At 40.8% G+C, this 18,954-nt stretch overlaps 1 protein-coding gene across 3 annotated transcripts in view; it reads right to left on the bottom strand.

Annotated features, from left to right (window-relative positions):
• Positions 1–6,008: 6,008 nt before the first annotated feature.
• FAM131A (family with sequence similarity 131 member A) overlaps positions 6,009–18,954 on the bottom strand; it is an 88,497-nt gene continuing 75,551 nt past the window's right edge. For 2 of the 3 annotated variants that reach the window (XM_073675342.1, XM_073675343.1), the window contains 4 exons: positions 17,301–17,394; positions 13,741–13,923; positions 13,193–13,321; positions 6,009–7,320 (listed from right to left, as the gene is read on the bottom strand). In XM_073675342.1, coding sequence (XP_073531443.1) covers positions 6,917–7,320; positions 13,193–13,321; positions 13,741–13,923; positions 17,301–17,394 — 810 coding nt within the window. In that variant the 3' untranslated portion in view covers positions 6,009–6,916. Of the gene's footprint in view, positions 7,321–13,192; positions 13,322–13,740; positions 13,924–17,300; positions 17,395–17,532; positions 17,658–18,954 lie in introns of those variants that run through there. The other variant, XM_073675345.1, reaches the window with a different exon arrangement.

Below are 18,954 nucleotides of genomic sequence, written 5' to 3'. Positions count from 1 at the left end.
CCATAAATTGGATGACCAGTGGGAAAAAGAGCCGTACACCATTCTACCATCAAGGCATAACACCAAGGTGTACCTCATAAGTAAGGATGGAGGAGAAACGACAGCAACAGTTTCCAGAGACCACCTGAAGAAATGTCCCGAGCTGCTACAGCATGCTGAAGAAGGCCAAGATATTCCTCAACCCGCAGAGGAGGTGGAAGAAATGGTCAGCACAGTACTCGGATAATTTCCCCGGTCATGGATGCAAGTGAATAATGCCATTGTTGTGCCAGTCCTTACATTTCTCCAACCAGCCCCTCAGGGAGCTGTAGAAGTCCCAGTGGAGTTGGAAGAACCATTGGCCCCAGAGACAGAAGATTGCTCATCAGCAGACCAGGAGAATCTACCCTCTGCTAGTAGCGAACCTGTTGTACCCACGGTAAGCCAAAGGATCCATAGGGAGCTGCCCAACCTACCAGAGACACCTCCAAACACCTGTAGTGTGGTGAACATTGAACCCACCACACCAGGAGTAAATACAGGGGACCAAGGTAGAACACGGATAGACAGTGTGTTACGTCGATCTACCAGAAGCACCAGAGGTCAAATCCCTGCTCGCTGGAGGATTTAGATGTAACCTATAACTGTAGTATTGCAAATGTTGAAATGTTTTATGTGTGTACTAATTATGTTTTTCCAGTTACCCGACAGGGTTCAAAGACTTTCAGGTTATGGACAGTGAGTAACCAAAAACTTACCCTGTAAATAGTTGCACCTATAAAGTGCCCCCTTTGCAACAGACCACGGAACAAAAACCTGTCTGGCGTGGCCCCACTTGTGGTCCAACGGGAATGCCTAAGCCTTGCAGCCACGCCCAAGGCCAACTTTGGGGTTTGTTTTGGACAGGTCCCCCATTCTACAACTGCACCTTGTTGGGTTAAATGGACACCTGGTTACGGATCATACCGTGACCTATAAGGACTGTAATGCCTGTAAATATGATCGTGTATTGTTATTGCTATTGTTTATTGTTATCTGTTATATTTTTGCAAAATATGCTCAGTCCCGGAGTACTGAAATTTACTAGGGGGGAGTGTGGCACCCCAGAGGGTCTGGTTGCCACAGTGGTAGTAATACCATGTCTGGGAGCAAAACAGGAGTTTCCTGGTCAGGAACACATTACATGCAACACCTCCTGCCCCAGACCAGAAAGGGGAGGGTCCTGCCCTTTATAACTGTATCTGGAGGCGGGGTTAGTCAGTCTGAGTCGGAGTCTAGAACACAGTGTGTGGAGTCAAGTAGGACACGGAGGAGTAAAGAGCCAGGGACTGGAGCTGGAGTTAGCTCGTCCTGGATAGTATCCACAGATGACCGGACACCGGAGTCCGAGGCTGTGGGGATTGCATACCCAGCAGCAGATACCACAGGGCAGGAGATTGCAGGTCTCCTGGCCCAACAGAAGCCCGGAGGCTCAGCCACACGAAAGGACCCGTACCGCCACAGAGGAGCGAGGAATACACAAGGTCCGAGTCGCCAGCCATACGGGTGAGCACAGCACGTTACACTCAGGGACGTGGGCTACAACACGACTATAAGCGGGATAGCCAAAGAGTATAGTCAGAATGGCAGGCCTACAACTTCACCTGGCCAGGAGGACTCTAGGATTGTTCCCAGACTGATCAGGCCCTCATCACTAGCCGGTACTCCCGTTGGGGCCCATATGATTGCCAACAGTAAAGACCTTGGGACTGCACTGCAAAGACTCCGTGTTGTCATTACTGATACCTTGCACTACTACCACCATCATCCATACATGCTGCCCTGAAGCTCCACTCTTCCTGTGGGGAGTTACATCACCTTGCTGCACATACCACCAGCTTCAGAGGACTGCTCCGCAGCGGCGGTTCCCAATAACCGCATTCCACAGGTGGCGTAGTCGGACTATACATAACAGATATACATAAACTACCCTTAGATTGACCACCTGGGTCACGGACCGGGTCACCGCCACGGTGACTACAACCCCCAGTATCTACAGGCCCGGCTCCGGGTACCCTACGGCCCAGGGGGCGCGTCATCTGTATCTGATCCTTCCTTACACTGTTCTGCATGTGTCTGTATCTGATCCTTCCTTACACTGTTCTGCATGTGTCTGTATCTGATCCTTCCTTAGGCTATGTGCCCACGATGCAGAAATGCTCAGGATTTTTTCCTGAGCGTTTCTGCATCTCCCTGGCAGAAAAAACGCATGCGGATTTTACATGCGTTTTTCCTGCCAGGGACAAGCGGAAGTGAAGTGTTCTTCACATGCATTTCCACATGCAGGTTTACAAGCGCTTTCCAAGTGATTTTAGCATCACTTGGAAAGTGCTTGTCAACTTGGTCGCACTATATAAATCCATGCAAACGGCATGGATTTATATACTGTGACCGAAAGAATGGTAAAAAATAAAAAAATAAATCTATACTTACCTTCTGATGGCCCCCGGAGTCTTTATTCGCTCCGTCCTGGCTGCTGGCAGCTCACGGTATACTGAATGACCTGCCGTCACATGACTATGACGTCAGCGCAGGTCCTTCAGTCCACCGCAAGCTGCCAGCAAGTGAAGACAAGGAGACCGGGGGCCATCACAAGGTAAATATAATATTTATTTTTTATTTTATTCTTTTTTTTACATGTTCTATGGTACCCGGGTCCGGAGGAGAGTCTCCTCGCCTCCAGACCTGGGTACCATCCGCACATTAAAACGCTTGGATTCCGCATGTACAGATCCAGTGATGCGTATTCCATGCGTTCCAATGCAAGTCAATGGCAGCGAAAACACAGCGCTTCCACAAAATAATTGGTAGTGCTGTGTTTTTTTCCGCAATGATAATCTGCAGCGGAAATCTCCGCAGCATGTGCACAGCACATGCGGATTATCATTGGGGAACATGGCAGGCCTTCTACCAAGCGTTTTTTAAGCGTTTCTGCAGCGTCTTTGCCGCTGCGGAAACGCTTAAAAAATGCATCGTGGGCACACAGCCTAACTGTTCTGCATGTGTCTGTATCTGATCCTTACGCTCTCATCACTCCCAACTCTGCTGCTTTCTATTGTCCATTGTTGGGAGGTTTCACTGTTGCAAAATATCAAAGATATAGTGTAAATATCCAAGAATCCTCTGGAACATCAGTAACCATGGAAACTGTCATTGCATTCCTAGACAGTCAACCTGCTTTTAGATGATGTCTTAGGTATGTCAGTCACAATGTAACATCACCTTTAAAAGACCAAGTTGTGTTACACTTCCAGCAGAGACAATATGAAAGTTATCTAAGACAGACATGATGTGCAGCCAGAAAACATTCTAATTAGGTAACAAGGAGATAAGAATATCTAAACTGACATAACAGAGCACTGACAGAGCGTATATTGCATCACTCCTGGAGGACATGGAACAATCTGTCTGCGCCCCCATCCTTTCACTTTGTCACAATCCTCTTTCTATGGAAGTTACGCATGCCATTCCCAAGTAAGTCATATTTGTGCCTTGACCATTAAAGGGTTGTCCTTTGGGGATTTTCTTTATTTATATACATGCATGTATTTTTAGGTAAAAATCATTTTTGTAATTAGGTTTCACTAAAGGTTTTTTTTATTGCTGGACTGTATTGGTGCTTCTAATCTAAATTCTCTGCCCCTAGTATTATACTCACCAGCCGCCATCTTAATCTGTTATCGGCGCTGCTCCAGTTGGTCTTCAGGTTATGACCTGACAGATCACTCCAGTGTTTGCTGGGCGAGTCGGAGGTCAGTACTCAGTGTAAGTCTATGAGAGCCAGAACAAGGCTAAAATGATTTACACTGAGAGCCTGTGACCGTTACCTCTGACTTCCAGTCTGAAGCTAAGTCACAAGACGGCGGCATGGGACCGGAGCAGCATTGGATGGAAGAGCTGAAGACGGCAGCTGGTGAGTATAATTCTAGGGGAAGAGAAATTAGATTAGTTGCACCACTCAATTGCTGAAATAAAAAAAAACGCTTCAGAGGTACTTTAAAAATGTTGCAATGTTTGCCTTCTATAGCATCTGTGCTGCACGCTCTATTGAAGGCTGAAGAATGAGTTAACTGAGAATCCGTCACTGAGTTCACTCTGACTTTCCAATAGGAGAGTTTGTATCTCTTTTATTTGTCTTTTTGTTGAGCTTCTCTCAGGCAATTTATGACTACATCAAAGATGAATGTGTAGGAAAACACAGCTAGTAAAAATTTTTTTACTGAAAAACTATTTTTAGCCCCAAATACATGAATTTAATGAAAAGAAATGTCCCAAGTAGTGGACAACCCCATTAACATGTTTTATCTTTTCTTTTAATTGTGAATATTCACATTTTTGAGCATAGATAAACTTCTACAAAATTAAATGTCACAATGGCGTTCTGGACACAGTACAATGACATCACATTGAGCAGTCAATCACTCAGGTTATTGGATACAAAGGCGTGTGGCCATAGGGAGGGTTGATTTTCTGTGACAGGGAGTCTGAAATTTTAGGCCATGGGACAAGTGTGAAGATCTCATTGGTGAAGCATGTGCCGTCACACAAGGGCCCAAGAGGTAAGGGAGCCCATATCCACCTCAAAAGCAGGCGGAATTCTGCATTACGATAAGTTATTGGACTGCAAAGGACCCCCATACAGTTCCTACACAGGGGCCTTCTCCTGTCTGTGTCTACCTCTGCCAAGAGAGCTCTAATAGCGGAAACAAAGAAGCTCCTTCTTGTGTCAGGAACTCATGTTTGGAGTAAGAAAAGCTGATATGAAAAACTCCACGGTAGGCTCCAAAGTTACTATAGTTATTCTTGGGTTAGAGGTATGCTTTTAAGTCCACATTCACACATCCGTGTGTCACAGCCTGCCCATGGGTTTCCAAGCCAAATTCAACAGCCTCATAGACATATATGAAGCTGTCAAGGTCGAGCCAGGAGACCCACAGGCAGACCATGCATCACGGTTTGTACTCAGAGCGCGACATATGGATGTGTGAATCTGGCTTAAGGGTAACAGCCAGGAGCCCTTTAGGCATGGGAGCCCTACCTCTACAATAAAAATATCTCCTCTTCCAACTGTGTATTAGATTAAATGTGTGAGCTGGTGGTCTTCAACCAACAAAATAAAGTGGTACACTGGTGAAGTATATGCTAGAAAATGAAGAATGAAATGCTTACAAGTACTTAAGTAAAAATCTCACCAAATACTGAACGTGTGCACGTGGCCCAAGGGGTCCACGAACTGTTCTTGTACGTTCTTCCATTATCTTTTGTCTATTGAGATGTGTACTTTTTAATACCTGATCCAGCTATTGATTCTTTTTTATTATATGGCATCCATGGACTTAGAGGCTAGTGAACATAAATGTACAGTAAGGGCTTCAACAGATAGCACTTGTCTTTATGTTATTATATGGTGCTTTGCACATGTCCGATTTTTTCCTCAGGCCGTATCGGTCCAAGGAAAGAAACTGCAGCATTCTCGAGTTGCCTCCGATTATTGAATCGCACTCGGCCATTCATGTCCATGGGTCCGTGGATAAAATTGGACTGCACTCGAATGACATCTGTGTGTGGTCCGATTTTCTCTACATCTGAGAAAATCGGACCACACTCTGATCAAACTCTGATCAGAGTGTAATTAGCACAATCAGATAGATCGATTTTCTTGGATGAGAGAAAATCGGTCGTGTGACCGTGGAGTGATAGTGAGCGTTACCAATGCTGTCGGACTGTACAAATGTACAAAACCATTAAAATGTCTTACAGAAAATATTTAAAAAAAAAAAAGCAGCAAAAACTATTATTTTGTTCATCCCTGAAAACTGGAAAGAAAAAACTACAGTTTTTCTTACTAAGTGCTGAAGTTGCATCTTCAAGCAAAGGAAGCAGGTCTAATAATACATTTAGACCAAGCATTATATGATGCTTCAGTGCAGGGATAATGTATAATTTTATAATTAGCGAATCAAACATTGTTATACAGAAATGTGAAAATATAACCTCTTCATATTATTTTAATATAATTCTCCACCATCAATACCAATAAGTAAATAAAGACAAATGATCGCCATTTTTTTTATATATATATATATATATATATATATATATATTTATATATACACAGCCGGTCATATATTTTCAGACGCAGGAAAATGAGTTACAAACTTTTGATGTTACCGCACAAGACCTTCCAAGAGCAGCAAACAGACACGTACAAAATGCTAGAAAAGAAGGGTCTCCCCTGCACAAATCATGCGCCCACAGAGTCCACAGGGAGGAAGGTCCCCACAGTGTCACCGGAGCTCCACAAGTCCTTGTACAGTCCTGAGGCTGCACAAATATCACAGAATCCATATCATACCCCATGTTCCTCACCATCTGGTTCCTGGATTCTGTGGTGCAGAAGGAACCAAAGATTTGCGAGCAGATCCAGGAGATGACGGGGACAAGCCGTGCTGCCACTGTTCCTAACACAGTATCCACCACCAACACAAAATCAGGCTGGAGGTGGCATCAGTTGGAGGTGGCATAAAATGGGGTGCAAGACATGCAGACAACAGATTTAAGGCCCTCCACTGAATCAGCACGGTGCCCGAGGGCAATAATCATGCAAAATAGACCAAACAGGCAATTAATTGTGTGTATGTAAATAAAATAACATGAAAAGGAAATTGCAAAAAAAAAATAATGAAAGGAAAAAAAAAATCACCAAAAAAAGAAATCAAGATGTCTGGAAATAATAATCCAAAATGATTGAATTAAGCATATGGAAGAGAGATGTAATGGTTTCATGAGTAATGCCCTTTCGTTAGTCCATGATTCTCTGAAATCAAGTTATACCATAATTCAGAAAAAAGGGGAGGCTGGAAAAGTGAGAGAGTGGCAGTGGCAGTTTGATTTTAAGTCAGGGTTGGTCCTCTTCATCTTCATCTAGTGACACCACACCAGAAGACACCACATCAGAGCCCTTCCTGCGCAAAGCGAGCACACCAGACCCTCCACTCAGTGTAGGAAAAGAAATAAGCTCATCTTCACTTGGACTTAAACAGGACTCAGAGAAGGACATGGAATATGAAGAGTCCTCACATTCCAGATCTTGGAGACGATCATATGGACCTAGACCTGATTGTGGTTTTATGAGTAAAGACTCTTCAACCATCTGAGCTGGAGACCCCAAAAGCAGCTGCTCCTCATCTAAGCTGCAGAGACTGGAACAAAGAGTTTGAGGAGACAGGGTGCGCGAGGAGTCACTGTCACAGCAGCATACGTGAGAAGACACCAAATCCTTCTGCACTGGGCTCAGAAAATCTACACAAATAGAAAAAGAAAAGAATTACATTCAGTGCCTGCTCACACCACCATATTTATCGGACGAGTGCTACCTGATTTTTCATTAAATAGCGCTTGGACCAATGTTATTCAATGGGGCAGTGCTGATGACCTTTTTTTTCAGCAACAGAATCTGTCTGTGAAAAAAATCTCAGCATGTGCGATTAAACTCCGAAATTGGATGGGTGCGAGAAGAAAAAAATTGGATGCTATACGGAGCCACAGTACGGCATTGGATTTTTACGTGTACATTACAATTCTGCAGCATAGGAAACTGTAAATGGTCCTGTAAAAGATTAATAGCTGCTGAGTACAAAAACAGATTGTATATAGATGACAAATGAGAAAAAAATTGCATCACTTTTCTGGATGAAAATCTTACCTATTTTTTATACTGTTGTGTGCCCCTAGCCTCACTAACGTATACACACGTGGTCACAATTGTTCGTACCCCTCGTTTAATGAGGAAGAATAAAAAAAATAAGAAACCCACAATGGTCACAGAAATAACTTGAATCTGACAAAAGTAATCATAAATTAAAAATCTATGAAAATGAAAGTCAGTCATTGCTTTTCAACCCTGCTTCCACAGAATTAAAAAAAAAATTAAACTGATGAAATAGGCCTGGACAGAAATGATGATACTCTTAACTTAATATTTTGTTGAACAGCCTTTTGAGGCAATCACTGCAATCAAACGATTCCTGTACCTGTCAATGAGACTTCTGCACCTCTCGACAGGTATTTCGGCCCACTCCTCATGAGCAAACTGCTCCAGTTGTCTCGTGTTCGAGGGTTGCCTTTTCCAGACGGCATGTTTCAGCTCTTTCCAAAGATGCTCAATAGGATTTAGGTAAGGGCTCATAGAAGGCCACTTTAGAATAGTCCAATGTTTTCCTCTTAGCCATTCTTGGGTGTTTTTAGCTGTGTGTTTTGGGTCATTATCCTGTTGCAAGACCCATAACCTGCGACTGAGACCAAGCTTTCTGACACTGGGCAGCACATTTCTCTCTAGAATCCCTTGATAGTCTTGAGATTTCATTGTACCCTGTACAGATTCAAGACACCCTGTGCCAGATGCAGCAAAGCAGCCCCAGATCATAACAGAGCCTCCTCCATGTTTCACAGTAGGGACAGTGTTCTTTTCTTGATATGCTTCATTTTTCCGTCTGTGAACATAGAGCTGATGTGCCTTGCCAAAAACTTCCATTCTTGTCTCATCTGTCCATAGGACATTCTCCCAGAAGCTTTGTGGCTTGTCAACATGTAGTTTGCAAATTCCAGTCTGGCTTTTTTATGATTTTTTTTCAACAATGGTGTTCTCCTTAGTCGTCTCCCATGAAGTCCACTTTAGATCAAACAACGACAGATGGTGCGATCTGACACTGATGTTCCTTGAGCTTGAAGTTCACCTTTAATCTCTTTAGAAGTTATCCTGGGCTCTTTTGTTACCATTTGTATTATCCGTCTCTTTGATTTGTCATCAGTTTTCCTCCTGCGGCCACGTCCAGGGAGGTTGGCTACAGTCCCATGGATCTTAAATTTCTGAATAATATGTGCAACTGCAGTCACAGGAACATCAAGCTGCTTGGAGATGGTCTTATAACCTTTACCTTTAACATGCTTGTCTAGAATTTTCTTTCTAATCTCCTGAGACAAGTCTTTCCTTTGCTTCCTCTGGTCCATGTTGAGTGTGGTACACACCATGTCACCAAACAGCACAGTGAGTATCTGTAGCCCTATATACAGGCCCACTGACTGATTACAAGATTGTAGACACCTGTGATGCTAATTAGTGGACACAACTTGATTTAACATGTCCCTTTTGTCACATTATTTTCAGGGGTACCATCATTTCTGTCCAGGCCTATTTCATGAGTTTAATTTTTTTTTTAAATTCTGTGGAAGCAGGGTGGAAAAGCAATGTCTGACTTTCATTTGTTCATTTTCATAGAATTTTAATTTATTATTACTTTTCTCAGATTCAAGTTATTTCTGTGACCATTGTGAGTTTTTCTTCATTAAACGAGGGGTACCAACAATTTTTACCACGTGTGTAAGTATTCTGAATTAAAGATGATCTGACAACTGGACATCTTCCTTCACTGGAAACGCAACATACTTATGAGATGTAATGAGAAATATTTTTTTACCCTTTGAAGGCCACGTTCACACGTTCAGTATTTGGTCAGTATGTTACATCAGTATTTGTAAGCCAAAACCAGGAGAGGAACAAATCAGAGGAAAAGTATAATAGAAACACATGCACTGTATTTTTCACCCACTTCTAATTTTGGCTTACAAATACCTATGAAAAATGCTGACCACTTACTGAACGTGTGAACGTGGCCTAAAGGCAATCTGTCATCATGGGCTGCTTGCTGTATTTTTGATAAAATCACTGTGTTATCAGCAGGAGATTTTAACTATACGTCCAGTAAACCTGCTGCCATGTAGTCCTCAATATTTATAAGCTGTGAATAATCCAGCACCCACCACTGATTGGTAGCTTTCTGCCTATGCACTGTGTACACAGAAAGCTGACAATCAGTGGTGTAATGGGGGTTAGCATTTTTAGCATTGCATTTTTTTTACCAGAACAGGCCCATTTGACCAAGACCATCAATAGGATTCTCTTACAGATACCAATCAGTGAGTGAAGTGTGGCACGTTTCTCTAGTTGCATTTGAACCTCCAGTAGAATTGGCTACACTTAAAGGGGTGTTGCCATCTCCAAAATCCTATCCCAATATGTAGTATGTGTAATAATAATATTAGCAAATGCTTCCAATTAGAAATGTAATATAGTTCGTCTGATAAGCTATGTCACTTACCCCATTGCAGTAGCTTAGGTATCCATGGTTATGACCACTCATATAGTGAATCAGTTAGCTAGTGGACGTAACCATGTATACCTAAGCTACTGTAATGCCCTGCACATTTCTAATTGGAGGTATTTTCTAATATTATTATTATTATTACACCTACTACATATTGTGATAGGATCTTGGAGATGGGAATATCCCTTTAAGGCCACAGCCACACTATCAGTATTTGCTCAGTATTCGGTCAGTATTTTTTCTCAGGAGTGGGAGCCAAAACCAAGAGTGGGTGATAAATGCAGAATTGGTGACTTGTTTCTATTATACCTTTTCTCTTATTGCTCCTCACCTGGTTTTGGCTCCCACTCCTGAGAAAAAATACTGACCGAATACTGACCAAATACTCATAGTGAAGCCGCGGCCTAAGGCCCCCTTACGCGTTCGACAAATGTCAGCTGAAACCGCCAATATCGGCAGGTTCGGCTGATGGTCTAATGTGTATTGGGGCACTAGCCGACTGATGGTTGGAAGAAATGTTGATTGCGCAAGTCCAATTTTGGACTGCTGAACACATTGATCTCCTTGTGATAAGTCGCCGACTGACGTGTCAGTTAGAGGCTTTCTCATAGAGAACACAGGAATGGCACAGATGGCTGTCGGCCGAACTTTTGGCTGAAGCATCACTCAACCGACAGCCATCTAAGGTGTATGGCCAGCCTTACTCTTGAAAAAAGTCATGATGTAACACTTAGGCTGTGTGCCCACTATGCATTTTTTAAGCGCTTCCGCAGCGGCAAAAATGCTGCAGAAACGCTTAAAAAACGCTTGGTAGAAGGTCTGCCATGTTCCCCAATGATAATCCGCATGTGCTGTGCACATGCTGCGGAAATTTCTGCTGCGGATTATCATTGCGGAAAAAAACGCAGCACTACCAATTATTTTGCGGAAGTGCTGCGTTTTCGCCGCCATTGACTTGCATTGAATCGCTTGGATTCCGCATCACTGGATCTGTACATGCGGAATTCATGCATTTCAATGTGCGGATGGTACCCGGGTCTAGAGGACAGGAGACTCTCCTCCGGACCCGGGTACCATAGAACCTGTAAAAAAAAGAGTAAAATAAAAAATAAATATATTTACCTTCTGACGGCCCCCGCTGCGCTTGTCTTCGCTTGCCGGCAGATCGCAGTGGACTGAAGGACCTGCACTGACGTCATAGTCATGTGACGGCAGGTCCTTCAGTGCAGTGTACCGCGAGCTGCCGGCAAGCCAGGACGGAGCGAATAAAGCCTGCGGGGGCCATCGGGGAAGGTAAGTATAGATTTATTTTTTTATTTTTTAACATTCTTTCGGTCACACTATATAAATCCATGCCGTTTGCATGGATTTATATAGTGTGACCAAGTTGTCAAGCACTTTCCAAGTGATGCTAAAATCGCTTGGAAAGCGCTTGTCAACCCGCATGCAGAAATACATGTGAAGAACGCTTCACATCCGCTTGTCCCTGGCAGGAAAAACGCATGTACAATCCGCATGTACAATCCGGAGCATTTCTGCATCGTGGGCACATAGCCTTAGAGCTGCCAAACAGTAGATACAGTAGGACCTCCTTACATGTTCAAAATGAAAATGCTATTGATGGTCCATATCAAAGGCCTGTCCTGGTTAAAGATTCCCTTTAAACAGGTAGAATTATTTTTCATCATTCCTCACAAGTATATTATGCTTCTACTCTATAGTGGGATAACAGAATCTGAGGATTCATCACCTTACAATGGATGGTCTATTATATCAGACAATACTACTACATTAAGGAAAAAAACATGTACATTATAAATGAGCAGAAAAAAAAAGAAAGACACATTTACTAACCCTGTCAAATCTTTAGACAGTGTAAAATTAGATTAGACACCAAATGTATTACCAAGGCTTATGCTGGATGATAAATTTGCTAATTGTTTAAACACTTTGTCTAACATCACCTATTTGTTTGCTAAGGCCACGGCCCCACTATCAGTATTTGGTCAGTATTTTTTCTCAGGAGTGGGAGACAAAACCAGGTGAGGAACAATCAGAGAAAAGGTATAATAGAAACAAGTCACCAATTCTGCATTTATCACCCACTCCTTTTTATCATCAGTGTGTCTTCAGTGAGTCCATTTTTACTATCAGTGTGTCATCAGTGTGTCCGTTTTTACCATCGTGGAACGCGGATGTCTGAATGAGGCCTAAAACACATTTTTGTGAAATGCCAAAGCCAAAATTTGTCAATGTTTAATACCAATTTTACATTATTTTTTAGTAGTTTTGCTAAAACTAGGGGTCATGGTTAACCTTTCAACATGAATTTATGATTGAATTTCTACATAAAAGTCGCATATTCTAGACATGGCATAGCTGTCTTAAAAAAAGAGGAAACAAACACATTTATATTGCAATCGTTTTTTTAATATTCATAAAAAGTTTCCATTTGTGAAAAATATTAGTTATATGCGACATTTTACACAATAGTATCCAGCTGTTATTTAACATTGGGAAATGGACCAGGATATATGATACAAAAACGTCTGGTCGTTTACAGGGCTAAATATCAGGTAAATATGTAACGTCAGATGAAAAACAACAAATTTGAAAATTACACCCCGTCATCATTTATTTAACAAAAACTAGGCCAAAGTGCAGAAGCAGTGAAAATTTAAGTACACCCTACCATAGTAATTAATAGGGAAAATAGCAGCTAGGTGCTGCCAATCAATGAATTAATTGTTCAACAATTAATTTGCTTTTGTTGGTGCAATGGATGTTTAGTTACCTTTTTATTATTACGGTATATATGTTTGTTATTTAATAAAAAAATTAACTCTCTATTTTTTTCACTCTTCTTCTGATGGAGACCTAGCTCTATTTGGTCCCTAATGATTAGTGGTTTTGTTGAACTGTACCAATGAACATGCAACCAAATAATTTGGAAAAGAGTTTTGTTTAGGATCGCCATTATTCCTTATATATGCCCAGATGCCCAGACTGACCTGTAGGCTGCGAATGTTCCATAGAAGGAGGCAGATCCTCATCATAGGAATCATCTGTGGAATCTTCACCATCAACTGATGACCACGCTCGGAGTTTAGCTTCCGCTATGGCAAACTGCTCAGCTACTCCTGGTAGCACAGGAAAAGGGGAAGCAGAAGAGCAAAGAGAACAAGCATAGGACAGTATAGACAGCAGTGGAACATGGTTGGAAAGTCCAGGAATGCAATACATAAAGACAGTGTCAGGACAGCAGAATTCAAGGGAAGTCAAAAGCAAAGCATGAAGGTGTAGAAGGAGAAATGCGTGGACAAAAGTGTAAAGAAAAAAGGACATAAAATTAATGTAGTATTTAGGAAGTAAAAAAGGAGAAAGGATATTGAGCGAGCGTGAAAGAACAATGAGATAAGAGCAGCAAAAGGGAAGAAAATTTAGGAGCAGAAAAAGGCAGCAAAAAAAAAACCAATTGAAAGTCATAAAAAAAAGGAGAGTGAGTGACTGTTCCTTCATACATTCATATCCATTAGTTGCTGTAAAATCTGTCTCTCACCTGCAGCAAACCTCGCCTCCTGTTCTCCCTCACTTAAATGTGAGTACGAGTTAAAGTGAGTCTCCAGAGCTGCAGGATTGTCACTGGGTTTGCTCCAGCCCTTCCACTCAATTAGATGCGCCACACGTCCCTGAGCCATGGCGGTAGGCTTGGTCACATGATCCTTCACCACCTGTGAGATTCCTGGTACATGGAGAGAAGGTACAGGGCACAGGTGTCTCAGTGTAATCATATGAGTATATATCACAATCATTGTTTACAGCCATTTATACTCGTGCATTCACATCTATGCAATTGGATGGCCTTCCATGTAACCTGTCTAATTTAGCCAAAGCATGTGATTTACCCTGCCATCTGTTACAATCCTACCTGTACTATTACATGTTTTAAAAAAAAAAATTGGAAGGTATTTATGATGTTCTCTTTGCTCTGTATTTAGGGGTATGAACATTGTAGGCTGTCATGGTCTTGGTAAAGACCCAACAAATCTAGTAGCTACATGTAAGGACTTAAAACTTTCTGAAGTTTGTCTTCACTAACCAAATTCATCCGCAGGAGAGATTTACTAAATTAAATGGACAAGAATTCTGGCAAATGTATCAATACTGAACTAATCCTCAGACAGTACAAGCTAAGGCTAGATAATCTCAAAATGAGCCAGATTTGTAATAGTTGTTTATGCGGTTTGAAAAATATGGAGTATTTTAAGACTACCTAATACCTACATGTCAAACTCTGGCCCGTGGGCCAAATCTGGCCAGCAGGGTGGTTATATTTGGCCCCTGACACCAGAACCGCCACCCCTATTTGGGGCCCATTATACTGTATAGAGGACTATGTAAGACATATTATTCTGTATGGAGGACTATGTGGGGCCCATTATTCTGTATGGAGGACTATGTAGGGCCCATTATACTGTATGGAGGACTAAGTAAGACATATTATTCTGTATGGAGGACTATGTGGGGCCCATTATTCTGTATAGAGGACTATGTAAGACATATTATTCTGTATGGAGGACTATGTAGGGCCCATTATACTGTATGGAGGACTATGTAAGACATATTATTCTGTATGGAGGACCATGTGGGGCACATTATTCTGTATGGAGGACTTTGTGGGGCCCATTATACTGTATACTGGTTGGCCCACGACTTTGTCCAAGTTTTCATTTTGGCCCTCTGTGTGTTTAAATTTGACATCCCTGCTCTAGTATAAGTTTACACCACCTTTTAGTTGGGTTACTTTGTGCCAGAAATGTGTGCCACCATTCTAATGTATTTTTTTCTCAGTAGTGGGAGCCAAAACCAGGTGAGGAACAATCAGAGAAAAGGTATAATAGAAACAAGTCACCAATTCTGCATTTATCACCCACTCCTGGTTTTGGCTCCCACTCCTGAGAAAAAATACTGACCAAATACTGATAGTGGGGCCATAGCCTTAAAGCTGCAATCAAGCACAGGGAATGCTTTTACTTGTGATATGGGAATGCAGGTGATTCAAGTCTCTTGGTCTGGAGTCCATGTTTCTTCTAAAAACAAAACTGGGATTTCTGGGGGTATGCTTCCTGGTAAATTAAGAAGAATTTTGTACAAACTTCTAATATTTTGCGCCAGAAAAATTATTTTAAATGGAAACTTCCAAAGGTCCCCTCCTTCCAACACTGGGATATATCCCTGCCGATATAAAAATTGACCTATATAGCTAGCGAAACTCACGACTTATGGCTAAATGCTCAAACAGCTTCTTCAGTTCCAAACTAGGACAATTAATCTTTCATGTATGAAGCATTAACGTATTTTCTAGGTAGACAGATGCCAAAACATACAATGTCAGCTATTTTTGTATTTCTGTTAGATACACAATCGATTAACCAGTTTAGCGAATGCTTGTCTGTATATAAAGTATTCTGTTTTCGCAGATATATTTTATGCACATGTAAATATGTTCTACCTGTAGTGCGAATGTCACAGCTTTGCCGTAATGTTACCGCAATCTTATAACTTTCAAAAGCAAAAATTAAAACCAGTAAAAAAAAGAATTCTGGTGCATTTAACTTAATAAATCTTCCGCAAGGTGCTCCCTGGTGTAGATGCCTTGCACCACAATGATTAATAGATTTTGATACTTTTTTGTCCCTCAAAACTGTGCAAACATTTTGGCACAAATTATTGGCCCAAAAAAGCCAACCAATAGGTGGTGTATAGATGTGAGGAACTGATCATTAAGCATGACCCTCTATGATAAATTTGGCCATTTTAAGATAGTTTAAGTTTATGTAGGCTAAAAATTAGATGGCATAAGTAAATCTATTCCACTGATCTTCTTTTTTTCATTCCCTCCCAGGTACATAGCTAACATAGTGATCTAAGACTGAGATTAAATTTGGTAATGAGGGAATTGTGTCGATAAACTGACTTTTCTGCAGCCCACAATGTCTGATCAGTGTGTGCCCCAATCCAGTCAAGTTAAACAAATCTATTGGAACGTATGATATAATCACTTCAAAAGGAAACTAAGTATTAGACCCTAACAAATGACATTCGATTTAGTAGGTTTAGTTTAGTTTAGAGGTGTTAGCAGCCTATACATCCCTTCCACCATGTCCCCAGGTAATGAATAATGATGTCCTGTATTTAATGTTACATCTATGGTTTGCCAATGTGAATAGTGATATGCATGGGAGTATATGGACTCACTCCCACACATATACACTAACACATATATTGTGTTAGTGACTTAGTGGTACCCTCTTATATTACCAACTAGAGCGTTGCAGTTTTTTGTGTAAACTTTTCTAACAATTCAATCACCCTACCATTAATCATATAATAATTTTGGTTTTTGTGTCATTTGTAGTATAGTAATGGTCTATTATATACTGTAGATACTTCTTTTTTACTTTATGTGCAGTGATATGACATTACCCTAATATACGCTTCATATAACTTATACTGCGATTAATGTAACATTACTTCTACTTTCTGATGTATGGCTTTATTCCTGTATCAATGATACCCCATGTGTAAGTGATTTTATTGTCCATGTAGTCTTTCTATCATGTATTATTTAACTTAAAATATTCTCAATAAAATTCATATTTTATTATACTTTTTGATGGCATTACTCATTCAAGGTCGCTGTAGGTTTATAAGACTGAGATTAAGTTTGGTAATGAGGGAATTGTGTCAATAAAGTGACTTTTCTGCAGCTCACGATGTCTGATCAATGTATGCCCCAATCCTGTCAAGTTAAACAAATCTATTGGGACATATCACTTCAAAAGGAAACTAAGTATTTGACCCTAATAAATAATATTTGATTTAGTTTTCTTTTTTTTTTCAATTGTACTTAAGTAGCATAATGAAAAAAATTCAAAATGGGGGGGGGGGCAAAGAAATTAAGTCAGGAAACTGTGGGAGTAAGACCATACAGTCAAGGAACTTTGACAATTGTCCAACTATTAAATCATGCAGAAATCAAACATATATAAAAAAAATATAAATATATCAAAAACAAACACATAGACCTGCAAGAGAATAAACTGTTACTGAACTCACCGTGCAGAGAGGAGCGAGCAAGGGCTGTGATTTCGTGAATAGTGAGGGCTCGTCGAGACTTGGGTAACATTTCACCAGTGTCTTCAACATGTAACTATCACAAAAGAAACATGTTATATAGTAACTGAGACATCCAGCTTGTATACTGCTCTACAAAAGAGACAATACAGCTGCGTAACACAAATGTCCTACACGATCAGGCAATAATAGTGATGTGCGCAGCGTTGCTTACAGGTAGTGCATGACTTTCCAGATTCACTGCCATAGTGATATAATGGAGTTAAGGGGTAACACTAGGGCATTGGTCATGTAACAGAAGAGAATTGTTATTTCTTCACTTCGCCCAGTCAGTCACAAGGGCAGAGATTCCGCTCTCCTGAAGTCTGTGCACTTCGACATGGAAAAACACAGCATCCAAGTTCTACCATGTGACACATCCTTAACAAATGCGGCTTTTAAAAAATAAAAAGCGCTTACAGCTGAAAGGAGGGCACTTTGTTCAGGCTGAGAGCATTGTTTCTAGAGAAGTCATAATAACGAAGTACATAAGACTACCGTCTCTATTCATTAGTGCTCTATTATGGGTTACATTTAAAGTGCAAAGAAACAATACAGCAATCAATCTGTTGCCTTGTAGGCAAAGCATGCGAGAATATAACTGCATTTCTTCAGTTTATCTCTAGGAAATAAAAAAAGTAAACTATTTTAGGGTAAAAAATGTCATTTTCCACATACGCTGTAGAATTAAGAATAGATCAGTAATGATGGTCTAATTTAGTGTCTACACAGGTCGGTTTATAAAGTAGAAGATGTGGCCGGACGGCTCATTCTGCTTACATGATGCCTAAGCGATATGCAGGTATGATCGAATATAAGATACTTTAGGTTGCCCTTAATGCTGCTGAACATATCATTAAAGGAGTATTCACATCTCATAAATTTATGTGATATCCAATGGGACCTCCATCTATCTCAACAATAGTCAATGAAGAAGTGGTTGGAATTCTTATTGTGTATGGGAATTCCAGCCAGATCTCCACTGACAGCAGTGCGCAAGAAGATCTTGGTCTCGAGATAGACGAGAGTCTCATTGCTGGAACGCACATCTACTATACATGGTATATTCTGTATATAGGCCATAAACGTGTGAGATGGGAAGCCCCCATTGATTGAGCAGATAAAAAATTGAGCCTTAAAAATGAAAAGACCAATAAAATTCCAATTAAACCACAGCGGAAAGTGCAAAACCAAAAAATAATAGATGTGCATCTAATAAACTAGTACTGTAGGGGAAAGAACCTATTCCTGAATATTAATGTCTATGTTCAATGACCATCTAATGTGTATTAGGGAGTTTCACATTTTGAGAGAAAGAACTATTAGGCTGCTTCATTTCAACATGTCCATTTCTTTTGTTAAGGGAGTATTCTTGGAGTGATACCTTTATTGGCTAACCAGAAATATATATATATATATATATATATATATATATATATATACAAGCTTTCATAGCACAGAGGCTCCTTTTTCAGGCAAGATTGACGAAGGAGCCTCTGTGCTCTGAAAGCTTGCATATATATATATATTTTTTTCTGGTTAGCCAATAAAGGTATCACTCCAAGAATACTTTTGTCATTTTTGGCATAAAAGCATT

The sequence above is a fragment of the Phyllobates terribilis genome, unplaced genomic scaffold (genome assembly GCF_046119375.1).
Source record: "Phyllobates terribilis strain yellow unplaced genomic scaffold, ASM4611937v1 Scaffold_3__8_contigs__length_932513732, whole genome shotgun sequence".
NCBI classification, from domain to species: domain Eukaryota; kingdom Metazoa; phylum Chordata; class Amphibia; order Anura; family Dendrobatidae; genus Phyllobates; species Phyllobates terribilis.
The sequence above is the reverse complement of the archived record's forward strand: the minus strand, read 5'-3'. Positions and strand labels throughout refer to the sequence as shown.